This window comes from Syngnathoides biaculeatus, chromosome 1, assembly GCF_019802595.1.
Source record: "Syngnathoides biaculeatus isolate LvHL_M chromosome 1, ASM1980259v1, whole genome shotgun sequence".
Classification (NCBI taxonomy): Eukaryota; Metazoa; Chordata; class Actinopteri; order Syngnathiformes; family Syngnathidae; genus Syngnathoides; species Syngnathoides biaculeatus.
The window spans coordinates 9,813,644-9,835,511 of NC_084640.1; the positions used below are offsets into that span (position 1 = coordinate 9,813,644).

Consider the following 21,868-nt stretch of genomic DNA (forward strand, 5'->3'; position numbering starts at 1 on the left):
TTGTTTTATTTTTAAAACAAAAACAGACATGCGTTTGAGTCTTTATGCCTCCGACGTGCAGAAAAAAGAAAAAAAAGTGTGTGTGTGGGGGGGGTTGGTTGCAACTGTTGAACCTCCAGCTTTTTCCCAGGCAGCTGTGACTGGCACCTCACACACATCAGGTATTATGTCCACTCCTATTATGGGATGGAGTGCAACACGCTGTTTGAAGCTGACAGCACATCTGCCTCCTCGCTGGAGACTCATTCTGGCACCTCAGACAAGCATCTTACCCGAGATGGATTTGGGGGAGGGAAGACGAAGGGATAGGGGGTTGCCTTTTTTTAATACTCGACCCTCTTTTTTTTTTTTTTCCTCCCCTCCTGGAAATATTTAGTTTCTTTACAATGTCGCCTCATTTTCAGTCAAGCGTCTTTCAAAGCACGACCAGGCTGTCATGTCCGCTGGCGCTTTTCCCTCGCCTCACGCTGGGAAGACTTCCACTGCCGCTGCCAAGTCCACTCCTCCCTGCCAGCCGTGGCTTGGCAAGGCGCACAAAACTGGCATGCACTCCCGTCCTCGCGCTATCTCCATTACTTTGGAGGCCAAATTGTGCGTGCACGTCAAGTCAAACTGAGGGATTGTGTCAGTTTTGCCGAATGTGGTGGTACTATTAATCTCTTGGTAAAATGGTGGAACGTGTGTTCAATTGCAAATCCATCTTTCAATCCACCTTTTTCCTCTTCTAGAAGAAGGAGCCCGTCTGTCCGTTTTAAAAATCAAGTGTAGCCTATTAAAACGAAAGTTTGCCCACCCCTCGCGTAGCTCATGTATGATTCCAACATTGTAAACAGCTTAGAGAAGACTCTCTTCCCAGTACACAAAGTGAAGTCTAGTTTGAGTTTGTGCATGCCCATTAAACAACCTCCCATCTAAAAACATAAAATTCCCCGGAGCACTCCAGAAAGTGTGCATCCTGGGGGTCCTGTTCTAATGATGTAACTGAGATACAGTATGATGGTTAAAGGTTAAAAATATCAAGTGGTAGCTATTTTGCACAGTGCCGCAGGAATACTCTACCTGTGTAATTCAATTTTCTTTTTGTTTTTCATTGAAAGTTATCGACCAAAGTACTTAGTACATGTTTACTCCTATTCTGACTTCTGTACTTTTTACGGCATGGGTAGTGCCTACATCATATTCCGACTACAAATCCGGGTTACGTTGCCGCCGTCGGAATGTAACTCCTCACAAAACAGGAAGACCCTTTCCTTTCTCCGCATTCTACTCTACGGGTGTAACAGCCTGGTGTCCAAAGACTTTCATTAACAATGACGAAAACATATACTACTTCCTGATTGATGCTGCATTTGGAATTAACACACCTTTCTATTTACTTTTTTTCACAGCTTACAGTCCTGAGGATGAGTTCGGATCGGACAAAGCCGACGAAGAGGAACCCCTCCAGGACGATGGCCTCTCCCTGGACGGCCAGGACAACGACTATTTACTCCACGACGACGAGGACGGCGGAGATCGCTTCAGCTGCCAGAACTCTCCGCTCAGCAACGGCACTAACCCAGACGCCGGTTACGGCTCTCCCCTCAGTGCGGCCAGCGATCACCTGGCGGATCTCAAGACGTCCCCCTTCTTCGGTGACGCACAGCAAAAGCTGGAGGAGAAGCCAGAGGAGAGCGCCGAGCAGCTCAATGGCCTCTCGCTGCAGGACAGTTTGGCCAAAATGAAAGCGGTCTATGCAAACTTGATCTCAGATGCCTCATGGTCAAGCATCGCCTTGGACATGCTGAAAAGTAAACAAGATGAACAGGTTTTATCCAGCAAGAACAACAAAACCGAACACCATGAGAGCAATGGAATCCTAAACAACAGCAACCAGGCAAGTGTCCTATCAAAGATAAAATCCAGCAGTACTTGCCCCATCACTAACACGACTACCAGCAGTACCACTGCATCAAGAACCGCGTCCAACAGCACCGGTGTCAACTCGGGGTTAGCGTATGACTGGCACCAGGCGGCCTTGGCCAAAACGTTTCAGCACACGCCGTACCAGCTTCTCCCTGAACCGAGCCTCTTCAGTACCGTGCAGCTCTACAGGCAAAACAACAAGCTGTATGGACCTGTTTTCACAGGTGCCAGTAAGTTCAGGTGCAAGGACTGCAGCGCGGCATATGACACTCTGGTGGGGTTGACCATCCACATGAACGAGACGGGCCACTACCGCGATGACAACAAAGACACCGAGGATGATCGGGGCAAGAAGTGGTCCAAGCCCCGCAAGCGTTCCCTGCTGGAAATGGAGGGCAAGGAGGATGCCCAGAAGGTTCTTAAATGCATGTACTGTGGCCACTCTTTTGAGTCCTTACAGGACCTCAGCGTTCACATGATTAAAACGAAACACTATCAGAAAGTGCCTCTGAAAGAACCAATGCCAGCTCTCACCTCCAAGCTTGTCCCGCCGACTAAAAAAAGAGCCTTTCAAGACCTGATGTCACCAAGCTCCCCAGATTCACTGTCCCCCAGCGTCCCGCTCGGTGAAACTCCTAAAGACCAGAAGGTGGCGAATCCCTATGTCACGCCCAACAACCGCTACGGTTACCAAAACGGTGCCAGTTACACCTGGCAGTTCGAGGCGCGCAAGGCACAAATCCTCAAGTGCATGGAGTGCGGCAGCTCGCATGACACCTTGCAGCAACTGACAGCGCATATGATGGTTACGGGACACTTCCTCAAAGTTACCAACTCAGCCTCTAAAAAGGGCAAGCAGCTCGTTTTTGACCCTGCCAGTGAGGAAAAATTTCAGTCCATTCCTTTGCCCCCGACAACCACCAAGCTCCCAGCTCCAAACGGGAAGTCACAACGTGACTCCCCTTTGCAGCCGGCAAGCCCCGAGGAGGAGAGTAGGGATGGAGAGGATGAAGAGGCAGAGGAAGAGACTCTGATGACGGTTGAAGTGGACAAAAAAATTAAAGAGGAGAAGGAAGATCCACCTGAAAAGTCAGATAAACCTGATACGGGTAAGTCTTATCAGTATCTCAGAGAAGAAGACTTGGAGGAGACACCTAAAGGGGGACTCGACATCTTGAAATCATTGGCAAACACGGTTTCAAGCGCAATCAGCAAGGCTCAGACAGGCACACCGACGTGGGGTGGATACCCCAGTATCCACGCAGCCTACCAGCTACAGAGCCCCCTCAAGTCCACTCTGCCCTCATGTACCCAGGTTCAGCCTTTATTCAGCAGCAACCCTCTAAAGGCGGCACCCTCCGACCTGGTGCCCGGCAGCCCGACGTCACCTCACAGCCACAAGAACAATGTGCAGGCCATGGAGAAACTGGTGGAGAAGGTAACTATGAAGAGCTTGGTGAAAAGCGAAAAAGAGGAGAAGGTCAGGTCTGCCAAGTCACCGTCTCCAAATTCTAAAGATAAGCGGGTTTCACCCGGTCCAGAAAAGACTGTAGTAGAGAAAACTGAGTCCCGAAACAAAGAAACTAGAAAAGTTACACAGATCAAGGAGGAAGCAACATCGGCAAAAAAGGTTGTCAACGAAGGCTGCAACAACCTGAACATTATCACCGACCACTCCCCGGAGCAGCCCCTCGTCAACCCTCTCAGCGCCCTGCAATCCATCATGAACACCCACTTGGGCAAAGCCGCCAAGGTGACCACGCCCTTCAGCGACCCCTTCACCACCCTCTACAAGCTCAACAGCAAGTCCTTCCAAATGAAGCCTGCAGAGCCAGTGGTAGAGTACCAAAACGACGACCAGCCCATGGATTTGACCAAATCTAGGAGCACCAATGGCCCCCCGGTGAACTGCACCACATCTAACCGACAACCTGGCCCCAAAAGTGGGTCTCATTCGTCATCCCCGCCCCTCAGGGAGAACGCTTTGATGGACATTTCGGACATGGTAAAGAATCTGACCGGCCGCTTGACGCCGAAGTCCACGACGCCGTCTTCCATCTCCGACAAGTCGGACGTCGATGGGGGGACCTTTGAGGACAGTTTGGAGGAGCTATCCCCCATCCAGAGGCGAAAAGGCCGGCAGTCCAACTGGAATCCGCAGCATCTCCTGATCCTCCAGGCGCAGTTTGCCTCCAGCTTGCGGGAGACCGCCGAGGGGAAGTTCATCATTAGCGACCTGGGGCCCCAGGAGCGGGTACACATCTGCAAATTCACCGGTCTCTCCATGACCACCATCTCGCATTGGCTGGCCAATGTGAAGTACCAGCTAAAGCGGACAGGTGGCACCAAGTTCCTCAAGAACATGGACTCGGGCCAGCCGTTGTTTCTGTGCAGTGACTGCGCCTCCCAGTTCAGGACTCCTTCCTCCTACATCTGCCACTTGGAGTCGCACTTGGGCTTCACCCTGCAGGACCTTTCCAAGCTGTCCATAGACTTCCTGGAGCAGCAGGTCGTCGGCAGGACGGACGAAAAGACTCTCGGCCCGTCCGAGTTCACGGATCACGAGGACGACGGGGGCGGCTCGCTCAATCAGTGCAAACTGTGCAGTCGGACCTTCGTGACCAAGCACGCCATCAAACTGCACCTGTGCAAGACGCACGGCAAGTCCCCCGAGAACCACCTGATTTTTGTCAAAGAGTTTGATAAGCAGTGACTCGGCCGTGCGGGCACCTCACGGGACCCCCGTTGCACTAGAATGTCCAGCTTCAATCGGTGCAATCAGTGCCACAACTGTACAAAGCGTCATCACAGCACACCGCGTATCGTTCGTTCTTTCCATTTCACTTTGGCAACCGGAAATTTAAAAAAATAAAATGGGACTTTAGTTTTATGTTGTGAGTGTAAAAAATAAATAAATAAATAAATAAATAATGAAATATCTTGGAGGCCTGGATATGAGCTTCAAAATGGTTGAATAGTTCTGCAAGAAAAACTTTAAACTATTTTTTAGCGACGTGAGCCAATTCTCTTCACAAAACTAAACTTAGACTGCCGTTGTTTTCTCTTATGTCAACAAGGTGGTCTTGTCTGGATTGGTTTTCCTCTGATTTAATCAGACTGGACCGATCCAGCCCTCAACAGCACACTCATCAATCAGTATTAAGCAAGTTACAGGTGAGACGTACATTTTATGTAAGAATGTGCAGAAATTAAAAATTGTAAACATTTTACATCATTTAAAAAAAATGAGCACTTTCAGATCATTTAAACACATTAAACCTGATTAAAAGACATTTTTAAAACTATTGCTTAGTCCTTACTCAAAAAAATTCATGTACTTGCCTCAGCCTACTTTTTTTTTTTTTTGGATCTTCCAGTTGAAGATTACTGTAAAACTGTCATAATGTAAGAGAATCGAACATTGTTTTAACCCAGGGGTGGCAATTTTTTTTTTTTTTTTTTTTTTTTGCCTTATTGAGATAAAAGTCTCCCAACAGGCCACAATCAAGGAAATAACACTTCTTTTTTTGTTTAACGCATAAAACGGGCAAAAAAAGATGTACCCTCTCGCAGGCAGCGTCCAAAACCGGGACAGGTATGTTATCATTTCTTTGAGAGATTTTTATTAATTAATTCTTGTTCTAGAACTACACTTACGCGTTAATAATACTGATGGATTAGCATTTTGGAGACAAACTTGACCTTTCTCCCTTTCTTCTCTTGGGAAACGCTCCATGTGTACTTGAGGCAGCCATGTTGGGTCAGGAAGAAACAGGAAATAACTCCGTGCTAACTTTGACCGATGAGTTATCCCCTCCTGATACCAAATTATGGCTTCAGAATAAAACACTTCAATATTTTGATATACTGAAGGATGTAATGCGTGAAAATCATGTTCCAAAAATGGGACACTGCCCACAAATGCGGTTAACAACAAAATGCTCAAACAATCCACACAAATGTGAAATGCCATAGATGAGCTAACAAATTAGCACAGATGTTACACTACTAAGTTTTAAAGAGCTACTACTTGAAGACACATGGAGCAGCAACACAAACACACTAAACTAGAACTAGTTGGGGACCTTCTCTGCCTCTTCCTCTGGCTGTTAGTTGCACTGCACGTTTCCAGTATTTTATTTATTCTTTTTGCCTTTTTGATCAAAAACTAAAATACAAGTGTGAAAAGAAGGTCAGTGTTGGATGAAAACTTCTTATTTCGATTGTATACGTTTATGATTGCAAATTGATCATGGAAAGAACAGATGATACGCAGATTTTTCTGCCACATTTTGTAATTACTCATTCATGCATAATGGCCATACAAGAGGTGAGAGAGGGAGTGGAGGGGGGGGGGGGGGGTTCCTTGCACTGTTCCAAAGCTAAAAGGTTCCGGGGGATGTAAATTGTATCAAAATGGCGTCGTGGCCGACTGACTGCCGCCCTCATTTGCGCACTGCATCTTTTATGAGCCTTTGGGAATCGTCCATCTGTTGTTTTAAGACTGGACCGGCGCTCCCCACGTTTCTGTCACGGTCAAGTCGCGTATTATTTATGAGATGGTTTGTGCATGTTTTAATGTAAAGCGGCGGTCTAATGCAGAGACCTCAATTTTTTTTTTTTTTTAATTGACAAATGAAGGTCAAGCAGTCGAAACAATGGAATGAAGGAATAACACGCTGCTTTAAAAAAAAAAAAAGCAAAAAAAAAAAAAGTTTCAAGTTTGTTTCAACATGTACAGTATTTGCATTAGTCGGGTAACCGTTGTAAAATGAAGTTACTGTGTGAATACTCGGCAAGCGTATGTGCGTCGGCATAGCTTGCATGTTACGGTTCCACATTTGTACCGTGTGAATTTTTCTAATCTTATTTTCTAGACAAAGATGGTCGAAAGTGTATAAAGTGTAAGCTTTTATTTTTCATGGAAAATGTGGTTAACACGAAAGCACTCGTAACAATAACAAAGATTAAAGAACAAATTCTCAACGTTTTGTTGTTTGTTCCGTTTATTTGCAATGATTTTTTTCTTTTTTTTTGTCTTTGGTTGTAAAATAAACGCCATGGTTGTAAACTCCATTGTTGTAACTGTGTAGTGTATATTTGAACGTTTTGAAAATGCGAAAGGAAACTTTCAAGTCTGCGGGGGAAACATGAAGGAATTTTAAGATTTTTTTTTTTTTTAATTTAAAATAAGTACCGTAATTTGGTACATACATGGGCCGCAACAGTGTAAAAGCCGCAAGTGCCCACATCGAAACCAACATTGAAACCCGAGATATTTACAAAGAAAGACTGTACACAGAGTTTAACGCTAGTGCCACCGCGCTAATGCTAACACTAGCGCCACTACGCTAACGCTAGCGCCGTGCTAACAGAGCTGGTTTAAAAAAAAAATTACTGGTAAAAATCACTGAGATGGCAGAAACACCACCGCGAACGGGGCCGGACCAGTAAAAGTCACTTCCTCGGCACATTGATTCCACCGGTCTCACGCTTTTTCCTCTCATGTGCCCCCTTGCGGCCGTGAGAAAAAATGCACAAATTAGCCGCATCACCGCATAAACCGCAGGGTTGAAAGCGTGTGGGGGGGGGGGGAAGTCGCGGCTTATAGGCTGGAAATTACGGTAGCAGGGGTGGAAAAAAGTAGATCAAATAAGTGCCGAGGGAGTAAAATATTCAAATGTGATGGAAAAATAAAATTGAATCAGATTTTTAGAATAACTTCAAAGTTTCTAATTTGTAACACGTCGTGAGGCTGCTTGCTATCAGATGTGTGTTGTTACTCATTTTGCACATTGTCGAAGCCTGAGTGACTTTTGTTTTGCATTTCAGAGCCTCGAATCTGTGCATGTGTATGTTTATATAGCAAATTAATCCCTTTATAAGCAGCGGGGGGGGGGGTGTCGCAGATAAAATAGAGGAAAAATGAGCTTGTGACGCGCGTGTTTGACGTGGTGCTTGGCTTTGCCGTTCACCAGCAGGCACCTGATGATAAAGAAGCCCCTGGCACATTTCCACTGGGGGCATTTAAGTCGACGCGGCCCCGCCCCGCGTTGCTCTTGAACGCTCGCCTCGGGCGTCTTCACAATGAACAATGAAGCTTGTGGTGCCTCTCCAGTAAACGGACCCCCACCGCCGCCACCTTTCTCAAAACTGGGATCTGGTGACATTTTTTGGGGCTATCAGAAGTCGCTCTCACTTTTCCCTTGGGAAGTTTTTCAGCCCCAGGAGAATAATACTTTGTGTTAATGATACTTTTCAGGACCTCAAACCATTGCAAAACCCCTGAAGTGGTGTGTTCAGTACCCGTAAGGCCATCCAGTTGTGTACTGGGTCAGGCCACCAACCAGTTGTCACCCCAACTTCTGAGGGTTTTGTCACACAGGGTGTCAGAAGTGGGAAACCGCACAGTCTGTATGATCGTGTACATGATCAGGCAAGGTTCCTACTGGATCCGGTCCTTAAAATCGTACCAGTTTACAGATATTTCAACCCCGTCGAACTGACTTCTGAGAATTCTGTGACAAGTGGTGCCAGAATCTATCGTTTTTCTCATTGGACAAAACTGAATGTGACTCTAAAGGTTTGCAGATCACCTGGAACACTTCTTTCGCTGACGAGCTCCGTCCCCCCGTCGACATGTGCCGGGATGTCTGAACTGTCAGCGGTACCGTTGTTATATTTGTAAGATAGCCCACGACATCATCCTTCAGCCCAAGACGGATGAAGAGTGACTTGAAAAAGTGACAATGTGGACTTTCTAAGAGCAATGGCACCTGCCGGCACGACCGATGGATGCGGCCGTCTTTTGCGATCCGTCACGGCCTTTTACTGCGACTTGGGGGGAGTCCTGCCAGGCGGTTCTTAAGTCCGGAACTCAGGTCCCGTCTTCCCGTGTGGAGTTTGCGTGCCCATACGCGTCCGTGTTTTATATTGCCGTTTTAATATCTATCAAGAATAACCCAAAAGCATTGTGACTTATCGTGTAGCGCAGAGAGTTCTGGAACGTAATCTCCGAATAAACGAGGGACTACTTTATTCCCATCTCACCGGTTTGAGGTACTGGCGAAAGTAGATGGGCCGTAACGACGTCTGCTAGCCAGAAGCTGAGCTGAGCTGTTGTTGTTTGCGGCCGGGACTGCGAGTTGCTTCCACTTCCTGGTTCTAACGATAGGAATGTCTTGATGCTCCCTTCCAAATATTTTGAATACATATCTGATCTGAAAGGTTGACAGACTTAGCAACAGTAACTAAGGGAGGCAGGTCTCCAAACAAATCCAAAAGTCCCAATCAAGGGGTGGTGGGTGCCAGTTTTGTGTGTTATTGCTGGCTGTAATGTTGGGAAAATATGAATTGTCGGGACACGTCGCACGAAAAAGTAGGTTGTGTGGATGTCTCCGGTTGACCACAATGCAGACGGTGACATCAACCCACCCCCCAAATCCTCGCGGAGACACTCGTGTGTGTGTGATACAAAATAAATAGGTTACAACTGTCGCTGCTGCCATTTCCTCATTATTCCCGACTATTCCTGGACGGGGGTGGTGGGGGGGGTGTCAACCGCGTTCCATCCGGCAGCCTCGGCGGACAGTGTGACGAGCCTCATTCACGTGTGGTCCAAGTGGTTTGCATGAGAATGGGGCCCCCAAACTCTGGCAAAGTGACACTCGGCCGACAAGCCATCACCAGGCGGCTGTCATATTAGGCGGCTAAATTCAGGTGACACCCATCCGCCGGCCTCACCCGGGCCGACCTGACACCGCTTCATGTTCCCCGCTGTCTTTTTCTGAGGGGCTTTGTTAGCGAGGGTGGGAGAGGAGAGAACGGGGGTGCGGGAGGGTTGCTTTTAATCAGCGTGACGAACCCTTCCCTGCGCGCACACACACAGGCGCGCTTCACGCGGGAGCGAGCATACGCGGAGGGCAGCGGGCCGGCCGGCGTGCCATCATTAGTCCGGGCCGACGCGGCGAGCTCCTGACACATGTCGGCGGGAGTTTTCATTCGACCTACGCAAGGAGCAGCCGCATTATGCATGGAGGCGGCGGCGTGGCGCTACTGTCACCGGGCGGGAAGAAGAGAGATCAGGGAGATGAGAGACAGAGGGAATTTACCGCGAGCCTAACGGCACATGTACTGGGGGGGTCCTCGCTGTACGACTGTCCCGATGTACGAAGGTTAGAGGTCACACGGTGACCTCGTTTGCCCACTGCCGTAAGTTTAGTGATGGATTCTGTACAACAAACTACAAGTCGAAGTGAAAGCCTTTTTTTTGGGGGGGTCTAAAACTGTCCTTTTCCTGTCAGCCATTTTGGAAGTTGCACGTGACGTCATGCTTGTTCATGACTTGACCGCCATTGTCAGCTTTCCGTCGTCATCATGCCAGATTTGTCTTGCGGATGTGAAAAAGGCGGAAACCGAGACATCGTCCCAAAGATTAGATTGCGTGAAGGAGAAGATACAGTGGAGTTATCGGGGGGAAAAAAAAAACGGCAACAAAAGCGGCTAGCAAATATACGATGCGCGGATCTGAACGACGCTCGAGTACACAATGCAAATGGTTATTGGAAAGTCTGTTCTGATCATTTTGTAAGCGTGTGTGTTTCTAGTGTCCGGATATTCTACTTCAGGGAAGTCTTTCAGATCCTTTGAAAGTGCGTCGTTGTGGAGGGTATGCGGATCGATAGTTTGATCTTCTGTACATATCTAGCTTTGGCGACATCGTCGAGTGGATTAAAGTAGGCAGAAAACGTCCGCCACTCGCCGCTTACACATGGGTCTGTGAACGTTGCCGTGGTGATGTGGTCTGCAACGCCTAGCTTGTCTGCAGAAATGGCGGCGATTAGCACTTGATTACAACCCAAGGATTGTCGGAGGTCCATCACAAGCAGAACGCTGCGATTTAATTTCTTGCTTTGGAAGGCGGAAAAACCCGTAAACATTTTATGGAAGTTGCAGCTGTCAAAAAGTTGGTGTCCAGGATCAAAGATGAACAACAAACAGTTCTTTATTCTTTGAACGATCTCCGTCACAAGAAAAAGATCTTGTGGGGTCATCGGTTCCTTTGAGGAAGGGGGGACAGCCCAGACCTGTCCCCAAACTCACTAGTACAGCCTAAAATTACCAGTATACCAGTACAGGAGAATCTTTTTATACCACAAAATGCCATGAATGTCTTTAAAAAAAAAAAAAATTCCATCTTTTTTTTTTGTGTGTTTTGTTTTGCTATCATTTTGTAAACCCTCAATTAAGTCCCTATCATTATCTGACGTCTGACACGGCTTTTCATTTCCGACTCTCCAACAGTCACGGCGCTCGCAAAAAGTGACGGGAGAACGACAAGGAGGGCGGCGGGAAGCGAAACGGCTGCGTGGCGTCTCGACGGATCCTTTCTCTCCGGCGGACTTGGTGAGCCACGCGGGCTTCCTCGTATGGTCCAAAGATGTCTGTTGCGACGCGTGTGTGTCAAATCCGCGCTTTTAGCCTCCGAGATTGAGGCCGTTTCCCCCCATCTTTAGCGACAGAGAAGCGGGAGATAAGGCGGCCTTGCCGCCACTCATCGACGGGGTTTTTGAAAATCGTGGGCTGTCATCGCGTCCGGATCGAGCCCCTCAACAGTACGCAAGTTATTTATGTACGCATCACAGCCACACATGCGAACGCGTCAGGCATGTCGGGAACCCTAAAAATAAAACGCACTCGCTGACACTTTGGACAGTCTCCACGGAGAACCCCACCGAGAAGGAGCAATCGGATTTACGGAATTTGGGCTTTGTTGAGGGCCAGGCTTCGTTAAAAGTGACCCCAAAATATTTGACAATTTCTAATTCATTTTACAAGTTAAACTAGGCTTGTAAATTGTTTGATTTAGGGCGAACATATGCAGCAGTTAAGACTCTCTCTAACAACCCAGGCTAAACTTATTTGAGACGCTGTCAAGAACCTTCCAGAAGGTGATTGAACACAACATTCTTCTTCTTTTGTTTTGTTTACAAATACACACTCAATCGACATAAGCCCATTTTTGCCCCCCCGCCCCTCCCCGCTTTCCCTCCCACTCAGACGTCACTTTTTGTTGTTTCACTGCGTGATTATTAAGCGACCAATTAAAACGAAAGAATTTGAAGGCTTTAAATGAATATGTAAATGTCGTTTGGCCGATAACGGCGTGCCTCTAAGCTTTCTTAGTCTCAACTGCAATTTCCCTTGATCCGCCGTGACAAACAAACACAAGCGTTAATCCTATTATATGTATTTTTATGTAGTTTTTTTAAACACTAACGCTTTTTGTTTCCCCTCTCCGCTCGCTCACAGATGTTGTTGTTTTTTTTTTATTTTCAAAATCAATTTTCAGATCCTTCCGTCTCCAAACTTGTTTTTTGGCATTGTTGTGACTGTTTTGCTCGCGTCGTCGTCGCTGCGCAATGTCGATTCTCTCGAGAGTGAGAGTTGACGTTAGTGATGTAAAAATATGTTTGTTTGTTTGTTTTTTTTAAATCATGCCGATATAATGTCCATTAATTCATCAATTGATGTCATATAATAATTGATAATTGCTAATGATTTACAATATAAGTAATTTAATTAAAAATGAATTGAGTAATAATTAATTATTAAATAATATATTAAACTATATATGTATAAAAATATATATATTTGATTAAAATTAAATATATGCTGAACATTATTAATGGAAAAATAAATCACTCTTAGAAATAATCATTTTAGTATTCAGTATGAATCTATTTTGTTTTAAATAATTCAGTTACAAGACTTTTACGAGAGAATTTGCAGTCCGACGTCATATATGAATTTGAATATTTTCTTGAAATGAAGTTGTTATTTTGTGAGGGTAACCATTTTATGAAATAATTGTTGTAATGTCATTTAAAAAGTTGTCAAGTTGCATGAAGGAAATCACAAATGAAAATGAAACAAAACTGAGAGAAAAATAATAGTTAGGATGTCATAAATATATATATATAATAGTAAGTCTCAAGTTGCAAGAAACATAATTATAAAAGGATACAGTACAGTTGAAATTTTAAAAAAATCACAATAATTTTAATCTTAATAAAATTTGTAATAAAAAATTAATGATTTGAAAAAAAATCTCTCAAAGAAATTCTAAAATGCACAAGACTCAAATTGTACATTTTCCAATAAAAACATACGTTTTAATTTGACTTAAGTAAATTTGTAATCTATTTTGAGGGGAATCAAAGAAAGTAATTAAATTATTTTACAACAATAAACTTTAAATTTGAAATGCACGGTAATTACCCCCCCCCCACCACCAAAAAAAAACCCATCTCAGCCAATTGCGCAATTAAAAGTTTTCCTTATATCAGCATTGTGTTTGGTTTTGTCGGCCGTCTCTGATGGGGGTGGTCAGCGGTGTCGACGCCTGCCGGCAGGGGTTGGGGGGGTTTTGCAACTTCAACTTCTGCACTTGTAAAAGGAAAGTTTGGGGAAACGTTAAGCCTTCAAAGCGCTAAAAAAAAAAAAAAAAAAAAAGTCGCACTTGAGCTGCAAGTGTCACAGGAACTTTGGCACGACGGCGACACCTTCATTTCCCGACTAATACCTGAACTAAATACCCCCGCGCGCGCCCTTTAATCGCGGAATAACGGCCTTGAAGGGGAGGCGTGTGGCAAGGGTGGGGGGGGGGAAGGGGGGTCGCTAATAAAAAGTGACAATTAAAGGATCCTCACCTTCGCCTGCGGCGGAGAAGAAAAGTCTACTTGTAATTATTGTGGAAGTGTTTGTTGGGATCTTAGCCGACAAATCCTCGAACCCCCCGACAGAAGACGACGAGACCCCTTTCATCTCGGGGGGTAATGCGCTGACAAGCTCTCTCGACGCACCTTTCATTGGGAATGTTTTAATGTCTCGTCACGCTCGGCGCGCGCCCTCCGCTCCGCTTCCCACGTCGCGCGTATTACGGCGACTTCCAGCAACTTCTGAAGAACAGCAGACCAAATTTAATCGCAAATTTATTTCCTCAAGCAAACACTCACATCCATTAAGTAAACCATTTTTGTGTGTGTGTGTGTGTGTGTCCTGCAAAGGTGGAAATTCCAGTTGGAGAGCAGAAAAGTGGACACAAGCAACCCACAAGAATCTTTTCAAAGTATTAAAATATTTACTGGTGTGCTGCAATTACACAATAATCAAATCTCCCAAATGTATTTTTTGAAAGTCCTAATAGAACAAAATAATATACAATACAAGTAATGGGGGAAAACAACAACATACAACTTCATATATCTTGTAGGACTGCAAATTCTCTCGTAAAATTCTTGTAACTGAATTATTAAAGAAAAAATTGATTCATGGATGGAGCTTAAAGTGACTGTCTATCCATCCCATCTATTTTCTTAGCCTCTTATCCTCACGAGGGTCACGGGAGTGCTGGAGTGCTGTCAACGGCCAGGAGGCGGGGTACGCCCTCAACTGGTTGACAGCCAATTGCAGGACACATCGAGACAGTCGCACTCCCAATCCCACCTAGGGGCAATTTAGAGTGTCCAATTTTTAATTTTTTTTATTTTTTTATTTTTTTTTTTTTTGGGGGGGGGGGATGTGGGAGGAAACCGGAGTGCCCGGAGAAAACCCACGCAGGAACGTGGAGAACATGCAAACTCTACACAGGCGGGTCCCGGATTATATACCCTGTGAGGCCAACGCTTCACCAGCTGGGCCACCGTGCCGCCACTTTAAGGTGCAACTACCCCAAATGACTGCTTTATCCAAGTATTTAGAGCAGGTATTGCAAAAAATAAAAAGTAATATTATCAAGATGAAGCAGCAGATGGAACAAGTTGTAAAGCAATGTTAGAGGTGTCATCCTGGCTGGTCCATTCATCCATTTTCTTTGTCACTTATCCTCATGAGGGTCACAGGGAGTACTGGAGCCTATTCCAGCTGTCAACGGGCAGGAGGCAAGGGACACCCTGAACTGGTTGCCAGCCAATCGCAGGGCACATAGAGACAAACAGCCGCATTCACAATCACACCTACGGGCAATTTAGAGTGTCAAATTAATGATGTGTAAAGCACTAAAAAAAAAAAAAAAGGCTTGTTGTGTTCATGAAAAATTACACATCCAAATTTGTCCTCCTTTAACCTCTCGTGGGGTCAACCTGTCAAGATAAAGCTGAGGAACTCTGCACGCATCTAGCCATTACTAGTTATTAGCCGCTTAGCAATAGCCTTTCATGCCGGTACTGTATAAGCAACTACACGCACAGTAGCGCAGCTGTAAAGCGTTGGCCTCACAGTCATGAGGACCCGGGTTCAATGCCGGACCTCCGTGTGTGGAGTTTGCATGTTCTGCCCGTGTCTTCTTGGGTGTACCCTGTTGACAGTTGGGATAGGGTCCAGCACTCCCGTGACCCCCGTGCGGCTAAGTGGCTAAGAAAATGGATGGATGGATATGTACGTGTAATCACTTTAGGGAAGTCCGAATTTTTTTTTCTTTTTTTTGCATTATATGTTCCAGATATAAATAAACCATTAGATAGCCCTACGCCATACTCAGAAAATCATCTCGCATTTTTGATCAACTTTGGACATAGGCCATAGCATTCCAAGACCGTTAAAAATGTGTACTCACCGATTTTCCGCTCTCTGTATAAGTGTTCCTTTCATCAAACTGTCATGGATCATAAGTAAATTGATACGCAACACGTCTTCGTCCACAAACAACTTCGTATCTGTCTGAGGAAGTTATGCAGACATGTTGATCGTGATCCAAGTTCAATCTGATACGCTCCATGTTTTTGTTCGACCTTTTCAAACTCAGAACGCTGGCATTCCGCCACAGTTGGCATTCGGTCGCAAAGAGAACACGGACGCCAGTCTTTTCATAACGAGCCTGTCTGGAACATCGCCGAGGTCCACGTTATGCCCCTCCGTCAGCGCCACGCCCCTCTCCAACGCGTCAAGTTCCGCCTGTGTGTATTCTGGCTCAAACGCACAGGCTTGAACATTGTACATTACGCTAGTTTTCTTTTGTTTGTAACAATTTTTCACAAAAATCGGTCACAAAATGCCAGATAGGGGCGGGGACGTTCTCTGTTCGATGAAACGAGCAATCGGGGGGTCAGAACAGGAAGCGCTGAAGGCGTAGCAAAAGCTGATTGGCTGTCAGTTTTCCCGCTCGGCTCATTGGAATGTCTGAGAGAGAAGAGGAATTTCGATGTTTCTAGGTGAAATCTGTGGATAATTGTGGGATGAAAAGAAACACTCAACCCTCATCTACTAACTTTTAATGTGTGCTCCCGTTCCTATTATTTTCGACAAAGTCCTCCTTCAATATCTCATGTCCTCCATATGCTCCCGTCAGGGTCCCTCCCGCGGTGAGCGCGACGGGGGGTCCCGACCCGTCATCTGTGCCCACCCCCACGCCCGTAACCCCTCATGTCAGACCTTAAGAATCTTCCCGCTGTTTAATTTAGCATTAAACGCACTTAAAACGTGAAGCCTTTCAATCCTCTTAGAGATGTCTGAACAGTTAGCAGACAGCTAAAATGCGCTAATTAGCTAATTGACTGAAATACGTCACTTTTGTACGATTTAGACACTGATCCGTTTCATTTTATTTTATTTTTTCTCTCATGAGGTTACAGCTTTCATCTCACAGGTGTAAAATCCTGACTTTCATTTTGCAAAATTATGATTACATTCTCGCTAGAAGATGACTTACGAAAGTGACAATTTCGAATTGAAAAGTTTGGAACTTTGTTTTCTTTTCAAGATTGTAAAATACAAAATTCTCTCGACGAAAATGAAAACTTTATTCTGATGAAATGACCAAAAACTGAAGTTTGATTCGGCAGACTTTTTGACACAAACATTATTATGACATCCTCATCATTAACGCTAATGCTGCTAACGATGATTTTTTGTGTGTGTGTGTGTGTGCCTTGGCTCAATAAAGATTGGCGTTTAATGGCTGCTAGCACACACACCCACCTCAAATGCGTTTCACTTGAAAGTCTCTGCAATTTCCCTCGATGACATTCGCGTTCCTCCGGGGTCAAACGCCGTCCCGCCCGCCTCCGAAGCAATTATTCAATATTTTAGGCATGTCTGTCAAAGACAGACGGCGTTATCATATGAGTCGGAGTCGCTTTCCGTCCGCGTTTGCCACCGGCGCGCGCATTTAGCGGTTATCAATCGGCGCGTCGGGATGCAAAATAAGCGACATCGTTGGGAGGGGGGGTGGCGCCACGGGACTATCGGGGGCTTTCAGTCGACACGCATCGTCTCCCTCGGAATCTAGCGACGCGCTACTCGCTCATCAATCTCAAAGTAGTGTGGGGGGGAGTCTGTGATGTATTTGCTGGGGGGATGGGGGGGCTGACAGAGTTATAGGATCAAACATTCCGCTTCAGGGCCAACGCGACACGGAGGACTTTTTGAGCTGCGTTAGCAAGCTTACGTGTGTTACTGTCATACCTTGACTTATGACTTAAATTGGAAACTTCAAGGAGTCACACATAGAATCAATTTTGCCTGTTGAAAAGAATCAAAATGCAACCACACCCCCAAAAACTGTTGCAATGTGAAAACTGGCACCAGGATATTGTATCACATTGAAAACAAATACTTATAGTAGAAGTTGAAAGTTTTTTTTTTTTAATCCCCTTTGAATTCAATTGACATTGTGCTGCTCCTCCTTGTAGGCGCACCTTCAAGTCCTGATTCGACAAAATCACAGTAGCAAATCCCCGAGAGAAAAGTCACAGTTTTACGAAATAAATCATGATTCGATGAGGATACAAAGTTTAACAACAAGAAACCAACGTGGCGCCACAGTGGATCGGCTGGGGACAAGCCGAAAGGAAAAGAAGAAGAAAAATGACATAAAAGTGCAGCCCGCCTACGTCTGTAACGACGCCTAAGCTAATTTTAGAATTTTGTGAGATATGAATCGCCCTCCCATTTCCATCCTCCCTGGAGTTCCAACCTGACCCTCACCAGGTCTGCTTCTTCTTCTTCATGCCAGTGCGTGCCTCGGAAAAATATATAATACACATACATTGCATTATTCATAAAACGTAAAGAGTGCAAATGGATTCCTCTGGTCCGCTCCCCACCTAAATCACAAGATTAATGAGTCACTCTTTGGCTTATAATTCCGAGTTCATCCTCACATACATCATATTTTCAAGCACATAGATTATGAGCGGGAGAACATTTATCATATGACACACACACACACACACATATAGTTTTATATATATCTATACAAACACACACACACACTGCCCCCCCCCTTTGCATCCAGCGTGTGTTATGTTATTCACAGGCGTCTCCCGCCGAGCGTTAAAGTGTTGTTTGTGCAAACAGATGAGAGATGATAGTGAGACAAAAGTGCTCATTCCGCCCGCATGATCGTCATTTATCACGATTATCAAAGCGTGACACCCTCCAGAGCTCCGGCGGCGTTATTTCGCAGCGTCCGAACGCCGCCGGGGTGGAGAGTTGAGCTCGGAAGGCGAAATTGGAATCCCCGTTAAAGGACGCGACGGAAAGAGAAACTAATTGGTCTGACCTGGTGAGAATTAAAAGTTCCCATCAAGCCAAAATGAAGCCGTCGTATCCTCGGATTGGAGATTTTATATCCATCAAGTTAACATTTTGAAGTTAAAAGATGATTTTAAAAAAAAAAAAGTCACTGTATTGTCGTAATTGTCCATGAAGGATCAATAATAATAAAGGTTGTGCTCTTGTTTAGCGCAGTTAGCATTTTAAGCAGTTTAAAACCATTTTTTTAATCATAAAAACAACTTTTAGATTATTTTATTATTCGTGCAAGATGTGTTGTCCTCACCAAGTTAAATACAACTGGTGGTAATTTTTTGGTTGCGGCAGAGTACCACTAGCGACCTGCAGACCTCACTTTCTAAAACATCAAGCTTCAAGCTAGCTAGTGTCAAATGTAGCCAAACGCGCGGCGCATCGCATTAGCCAGGACTTGTTCCTCAACTTTGCGAGCAATTTGCGCCGCCATCCGACAGCCTCGCAGACATTAACGCCGCCTCTCAGAATGATCGACTGTATTATTTCCTAATCTGCTCGACGATTGCTGATAAGAAAGGCTACAATTGGAGCGCAGACGCTGCGAGGACATCGCCCGTCGGTGGAAATTGCTCTTTTCAGACGGGCGATCGACGGATGGCAGCAGATTGAATTCTTTCCAAATTGGCACGGCCATGTCACGTACACTCCCGCGCCACTTGAAATGCGTCTTGGACGCAGCCGTCATTGGCTTATGATAATCTTTACATTTAACTCTCGTCACTCCTATCGAGGTCTGGGGACCTGTTGTTCTTGCCGTTAGGCCGCCCTTACTTTGATTATTAAAAAAAAAAAAAAAAAAGAGAGAGAGAGAGATCATAGACAAAATGACACTTTTAGAAAACTCAGTTATTTCATTTTGGGCTAGGTATTTTGAAGTACACTTTTAAATTAACTTTTTGCTGTTTTATACATTTTATTATTTTGACACTAAAGCTTGTATTAACATATTTTTAATTTTTAACTAGATGAACAAGCAAAATATGGTTTATGTACATTAGATTCTATTATTGTAGTTGGACAGCTGTTTTCTAAACTTCTTTGACATTAATTGAAACGAAAAAAACATGGCTCTCAAAATTTTGTGAGGTTTAAAAGAAAATACCCATTAAAAAATATATGCCATATATGTATATATATATATATATATATATATATATATATATGGGTGTGTGTGTGTGTATACACATACATATTTTGTCAGGTGGATAAATATCAATTAAATTATAAACTTATGAATGTAATTTAATTTTTAACAGAAATACAAAAACCTATGTAGTTCGGATGTCAAACCTGATTTTTTTTTTTTATTTATTTGATTTATTAGTTTTTTCATTTATTTTCCCATTTCTGGGACATTCAGCGCAAGAAACATTTATCTTCAATAATCCCAAAAAACCAATGCTGCAAGTTTTGTAAATACTGTACTGTTTGTCTCGATGTGCTCTGCAATTGGCTGGCACCCAGTTCAGGGTGTCCCACGTCTTCTGCCCATTGACCGCTGGGATAGGCTCCAGCACTCCCTGCAACCCTAGTGAGGATAAGTGGCAAAGAAAATGGATCGATGTACAGTAGAATAGGGTCTGACAATCAACAAAGAAATGAAAGGTTGATAGTTTCCTGTAGATACCACATGATAGTGGTGGTGTTTAAAAAAAGCTCCTCAATTCACTTCCACATCGTTCCTTGGTCAAAAGATTGTAAAAGATAACTAATCTAGTTTTGCTTGCGAGCACGTGCACAGTCGTCATACCAACAAGGTACCCAGAATATTCCCTAATGTTCCTTTAATTGGAGTTTCCTCTCTCCCAAGGTCTGCAGGGACCGAGATCCATCCAATCAAAGATGCTCCGACAACTGCTGGCCTTCTGGTTGCCGTGGCGAGCGTCCATCGGCTGGAACGTCGCTTTGGGTCCGCTAGAAAACGCAATCGTCTCCAGATAAAATGAGCTGCCACGAGGGGGCGCCCCAGACGAAATGATGATCAAATTAGAGGTCATGATGGCTTTTTAGTCCCTGGAGGAAGAATGGAGAAGAATCATCATCATCATCATCATCATCATCATCATCATCTTCTTCTAAATAAGGTAAAAAGGTCAGAAATTTGCGGATGGAATGTCACAAGAGAAGGGGAAGGAATAGGCTCCAGCTTCCCCGCAACCCATGTGAGGATAAGCAGCTTGGATTATGACATGACATGATGTATTATAAGTAGTACTCCTAATCGTTGCACAAGTATTATTCTTGCGTTTATTAGCAGGCAGAGCAACTTGGTGAACCTTCACTTCTTCTCCACGCTGCTGACAGGAGCAGCCTGCAGGGGGCGCCACAGTGCGATTGCCATCTGTGTGGACGTCTGTCCAGGAATAGAAGTTTGAATACCATCCATCCATTTTCTTTGCCGCTTATCCTCACGAGGGCTGGAGCCTATCCCAGCTGTCAACGGGCAGACGTTTGAATACATTTCAGCAAAGTTAAGTAATAACAACGACGATAGCGACTCTGATTTTATGTGAAATCATTGAAACAAAAATTGCTTTTCTATTCCCGTTTATATAAAGAAATAATTCGGTGTGAACTGCTTTTGTGTTAACGGTCCTTCGTTTTTCAGGTCCTGGTCATCGTCGGTCGGTTATGCCGAGGCACGGCCTCCATCTTTGCACGCCGAGCGCGACTTGGCCTCTCGCTTCAACCCCCCCCCCCCCACCCCCCACCCTCCTGCGGCGCGTGCACGCCAGGCGCATCTGTCAGCTGTCAGAGGACGGCCGGCGATACGGAGACCCGTCACTTCTCATCAGCCTGCGCCGCTGAGGCCTTTTGCAGCTGCGGCCGCAGGAAGTGCGCAACTTGTGAGGCTTCGCCGTTGTGTGTGCGTGCGCTGATGACACTGGAGGGAAATAAAAGCCAGTGTGGGAACGAAGAAGGCTCGGCAGGAAGTACATCGAAGTGAAAATATCACCAGAACACAAACTGCTTTGGAAGCTCTAGCAGCCTCTGGTGGCCATCTGAGGAATTGCAGTGCGGACCAAATTATTCGGACTCGCATCTCTTCGGAATCAGTGAGTGCTCGATTGCCTTCACGGAACCACTTACACCCACCTACCCTCTTTTACACCCACATGACCAACCACCTTAATCTTAAATGAATCCCTGTCCGACTAACGTCACACCGACGCTCCCGTGCAATGTTTTGGGTTTTGGCGGAGGATCCAACGCTCGATTTTAAAAACTGCAGAGCTGAGCTTAATCGCCCGTTAACAGCATTTTGCAGGGCGTTGTGATGCAGCGTTAAACAGACGTTGGAGCGCGAGCGAGAGCGCTGCCGGGAGCTCTTGGCCTACATAGAAGTTCCCGCGGGAACGCTCGGAAATCTTTG

The 21,868-nt window shown here is 45.2% G+C and overlaps 1 protein-coding gene across 3 annotated transcripts in view; it reads left to right on the plus strand.

Moving 5' to 3' along the window:
* The window catches only part of LOC133498169 (teashirt homolog 1-like), a 143,329-nt gene extending 122,828 nt beyond the window's left edge, over nucleotides 1-20,501 (plus strand). Inside the window, exons 6-8 of one of the 3 annotated variants that reach the window (XM_061814698.1) lie at nucleotides 1,389-4,565; nucleotides 11,209-11,310; nucleotides 20,306-20,501. In XM_061814698.1, the coding sequence (XP_061670682.1) occupies nucleotides 1,389-4,565; nucleotides 11,209-11,310; nucleotides 20,306-20,436 (3,410 nt within the window). In that variant the 3' untranslated portion in view covers nucleotides 20,437-20,501. Of the gene's footprint in view, nucleotides 1-1,388; nucleotides 7,101-11,208; nucleotides 11,311-17,594; nucleotides 17,652-20,305 lie in introns of those variants that run through there. The other 2 variants (XM_061814707.1, XM_061814715.1) reach the window with 2 other exon arrangements.
* The last annotated feature ends 1,367 nt before the right edge of the window (nucleotides 20,502-21,868 follow it).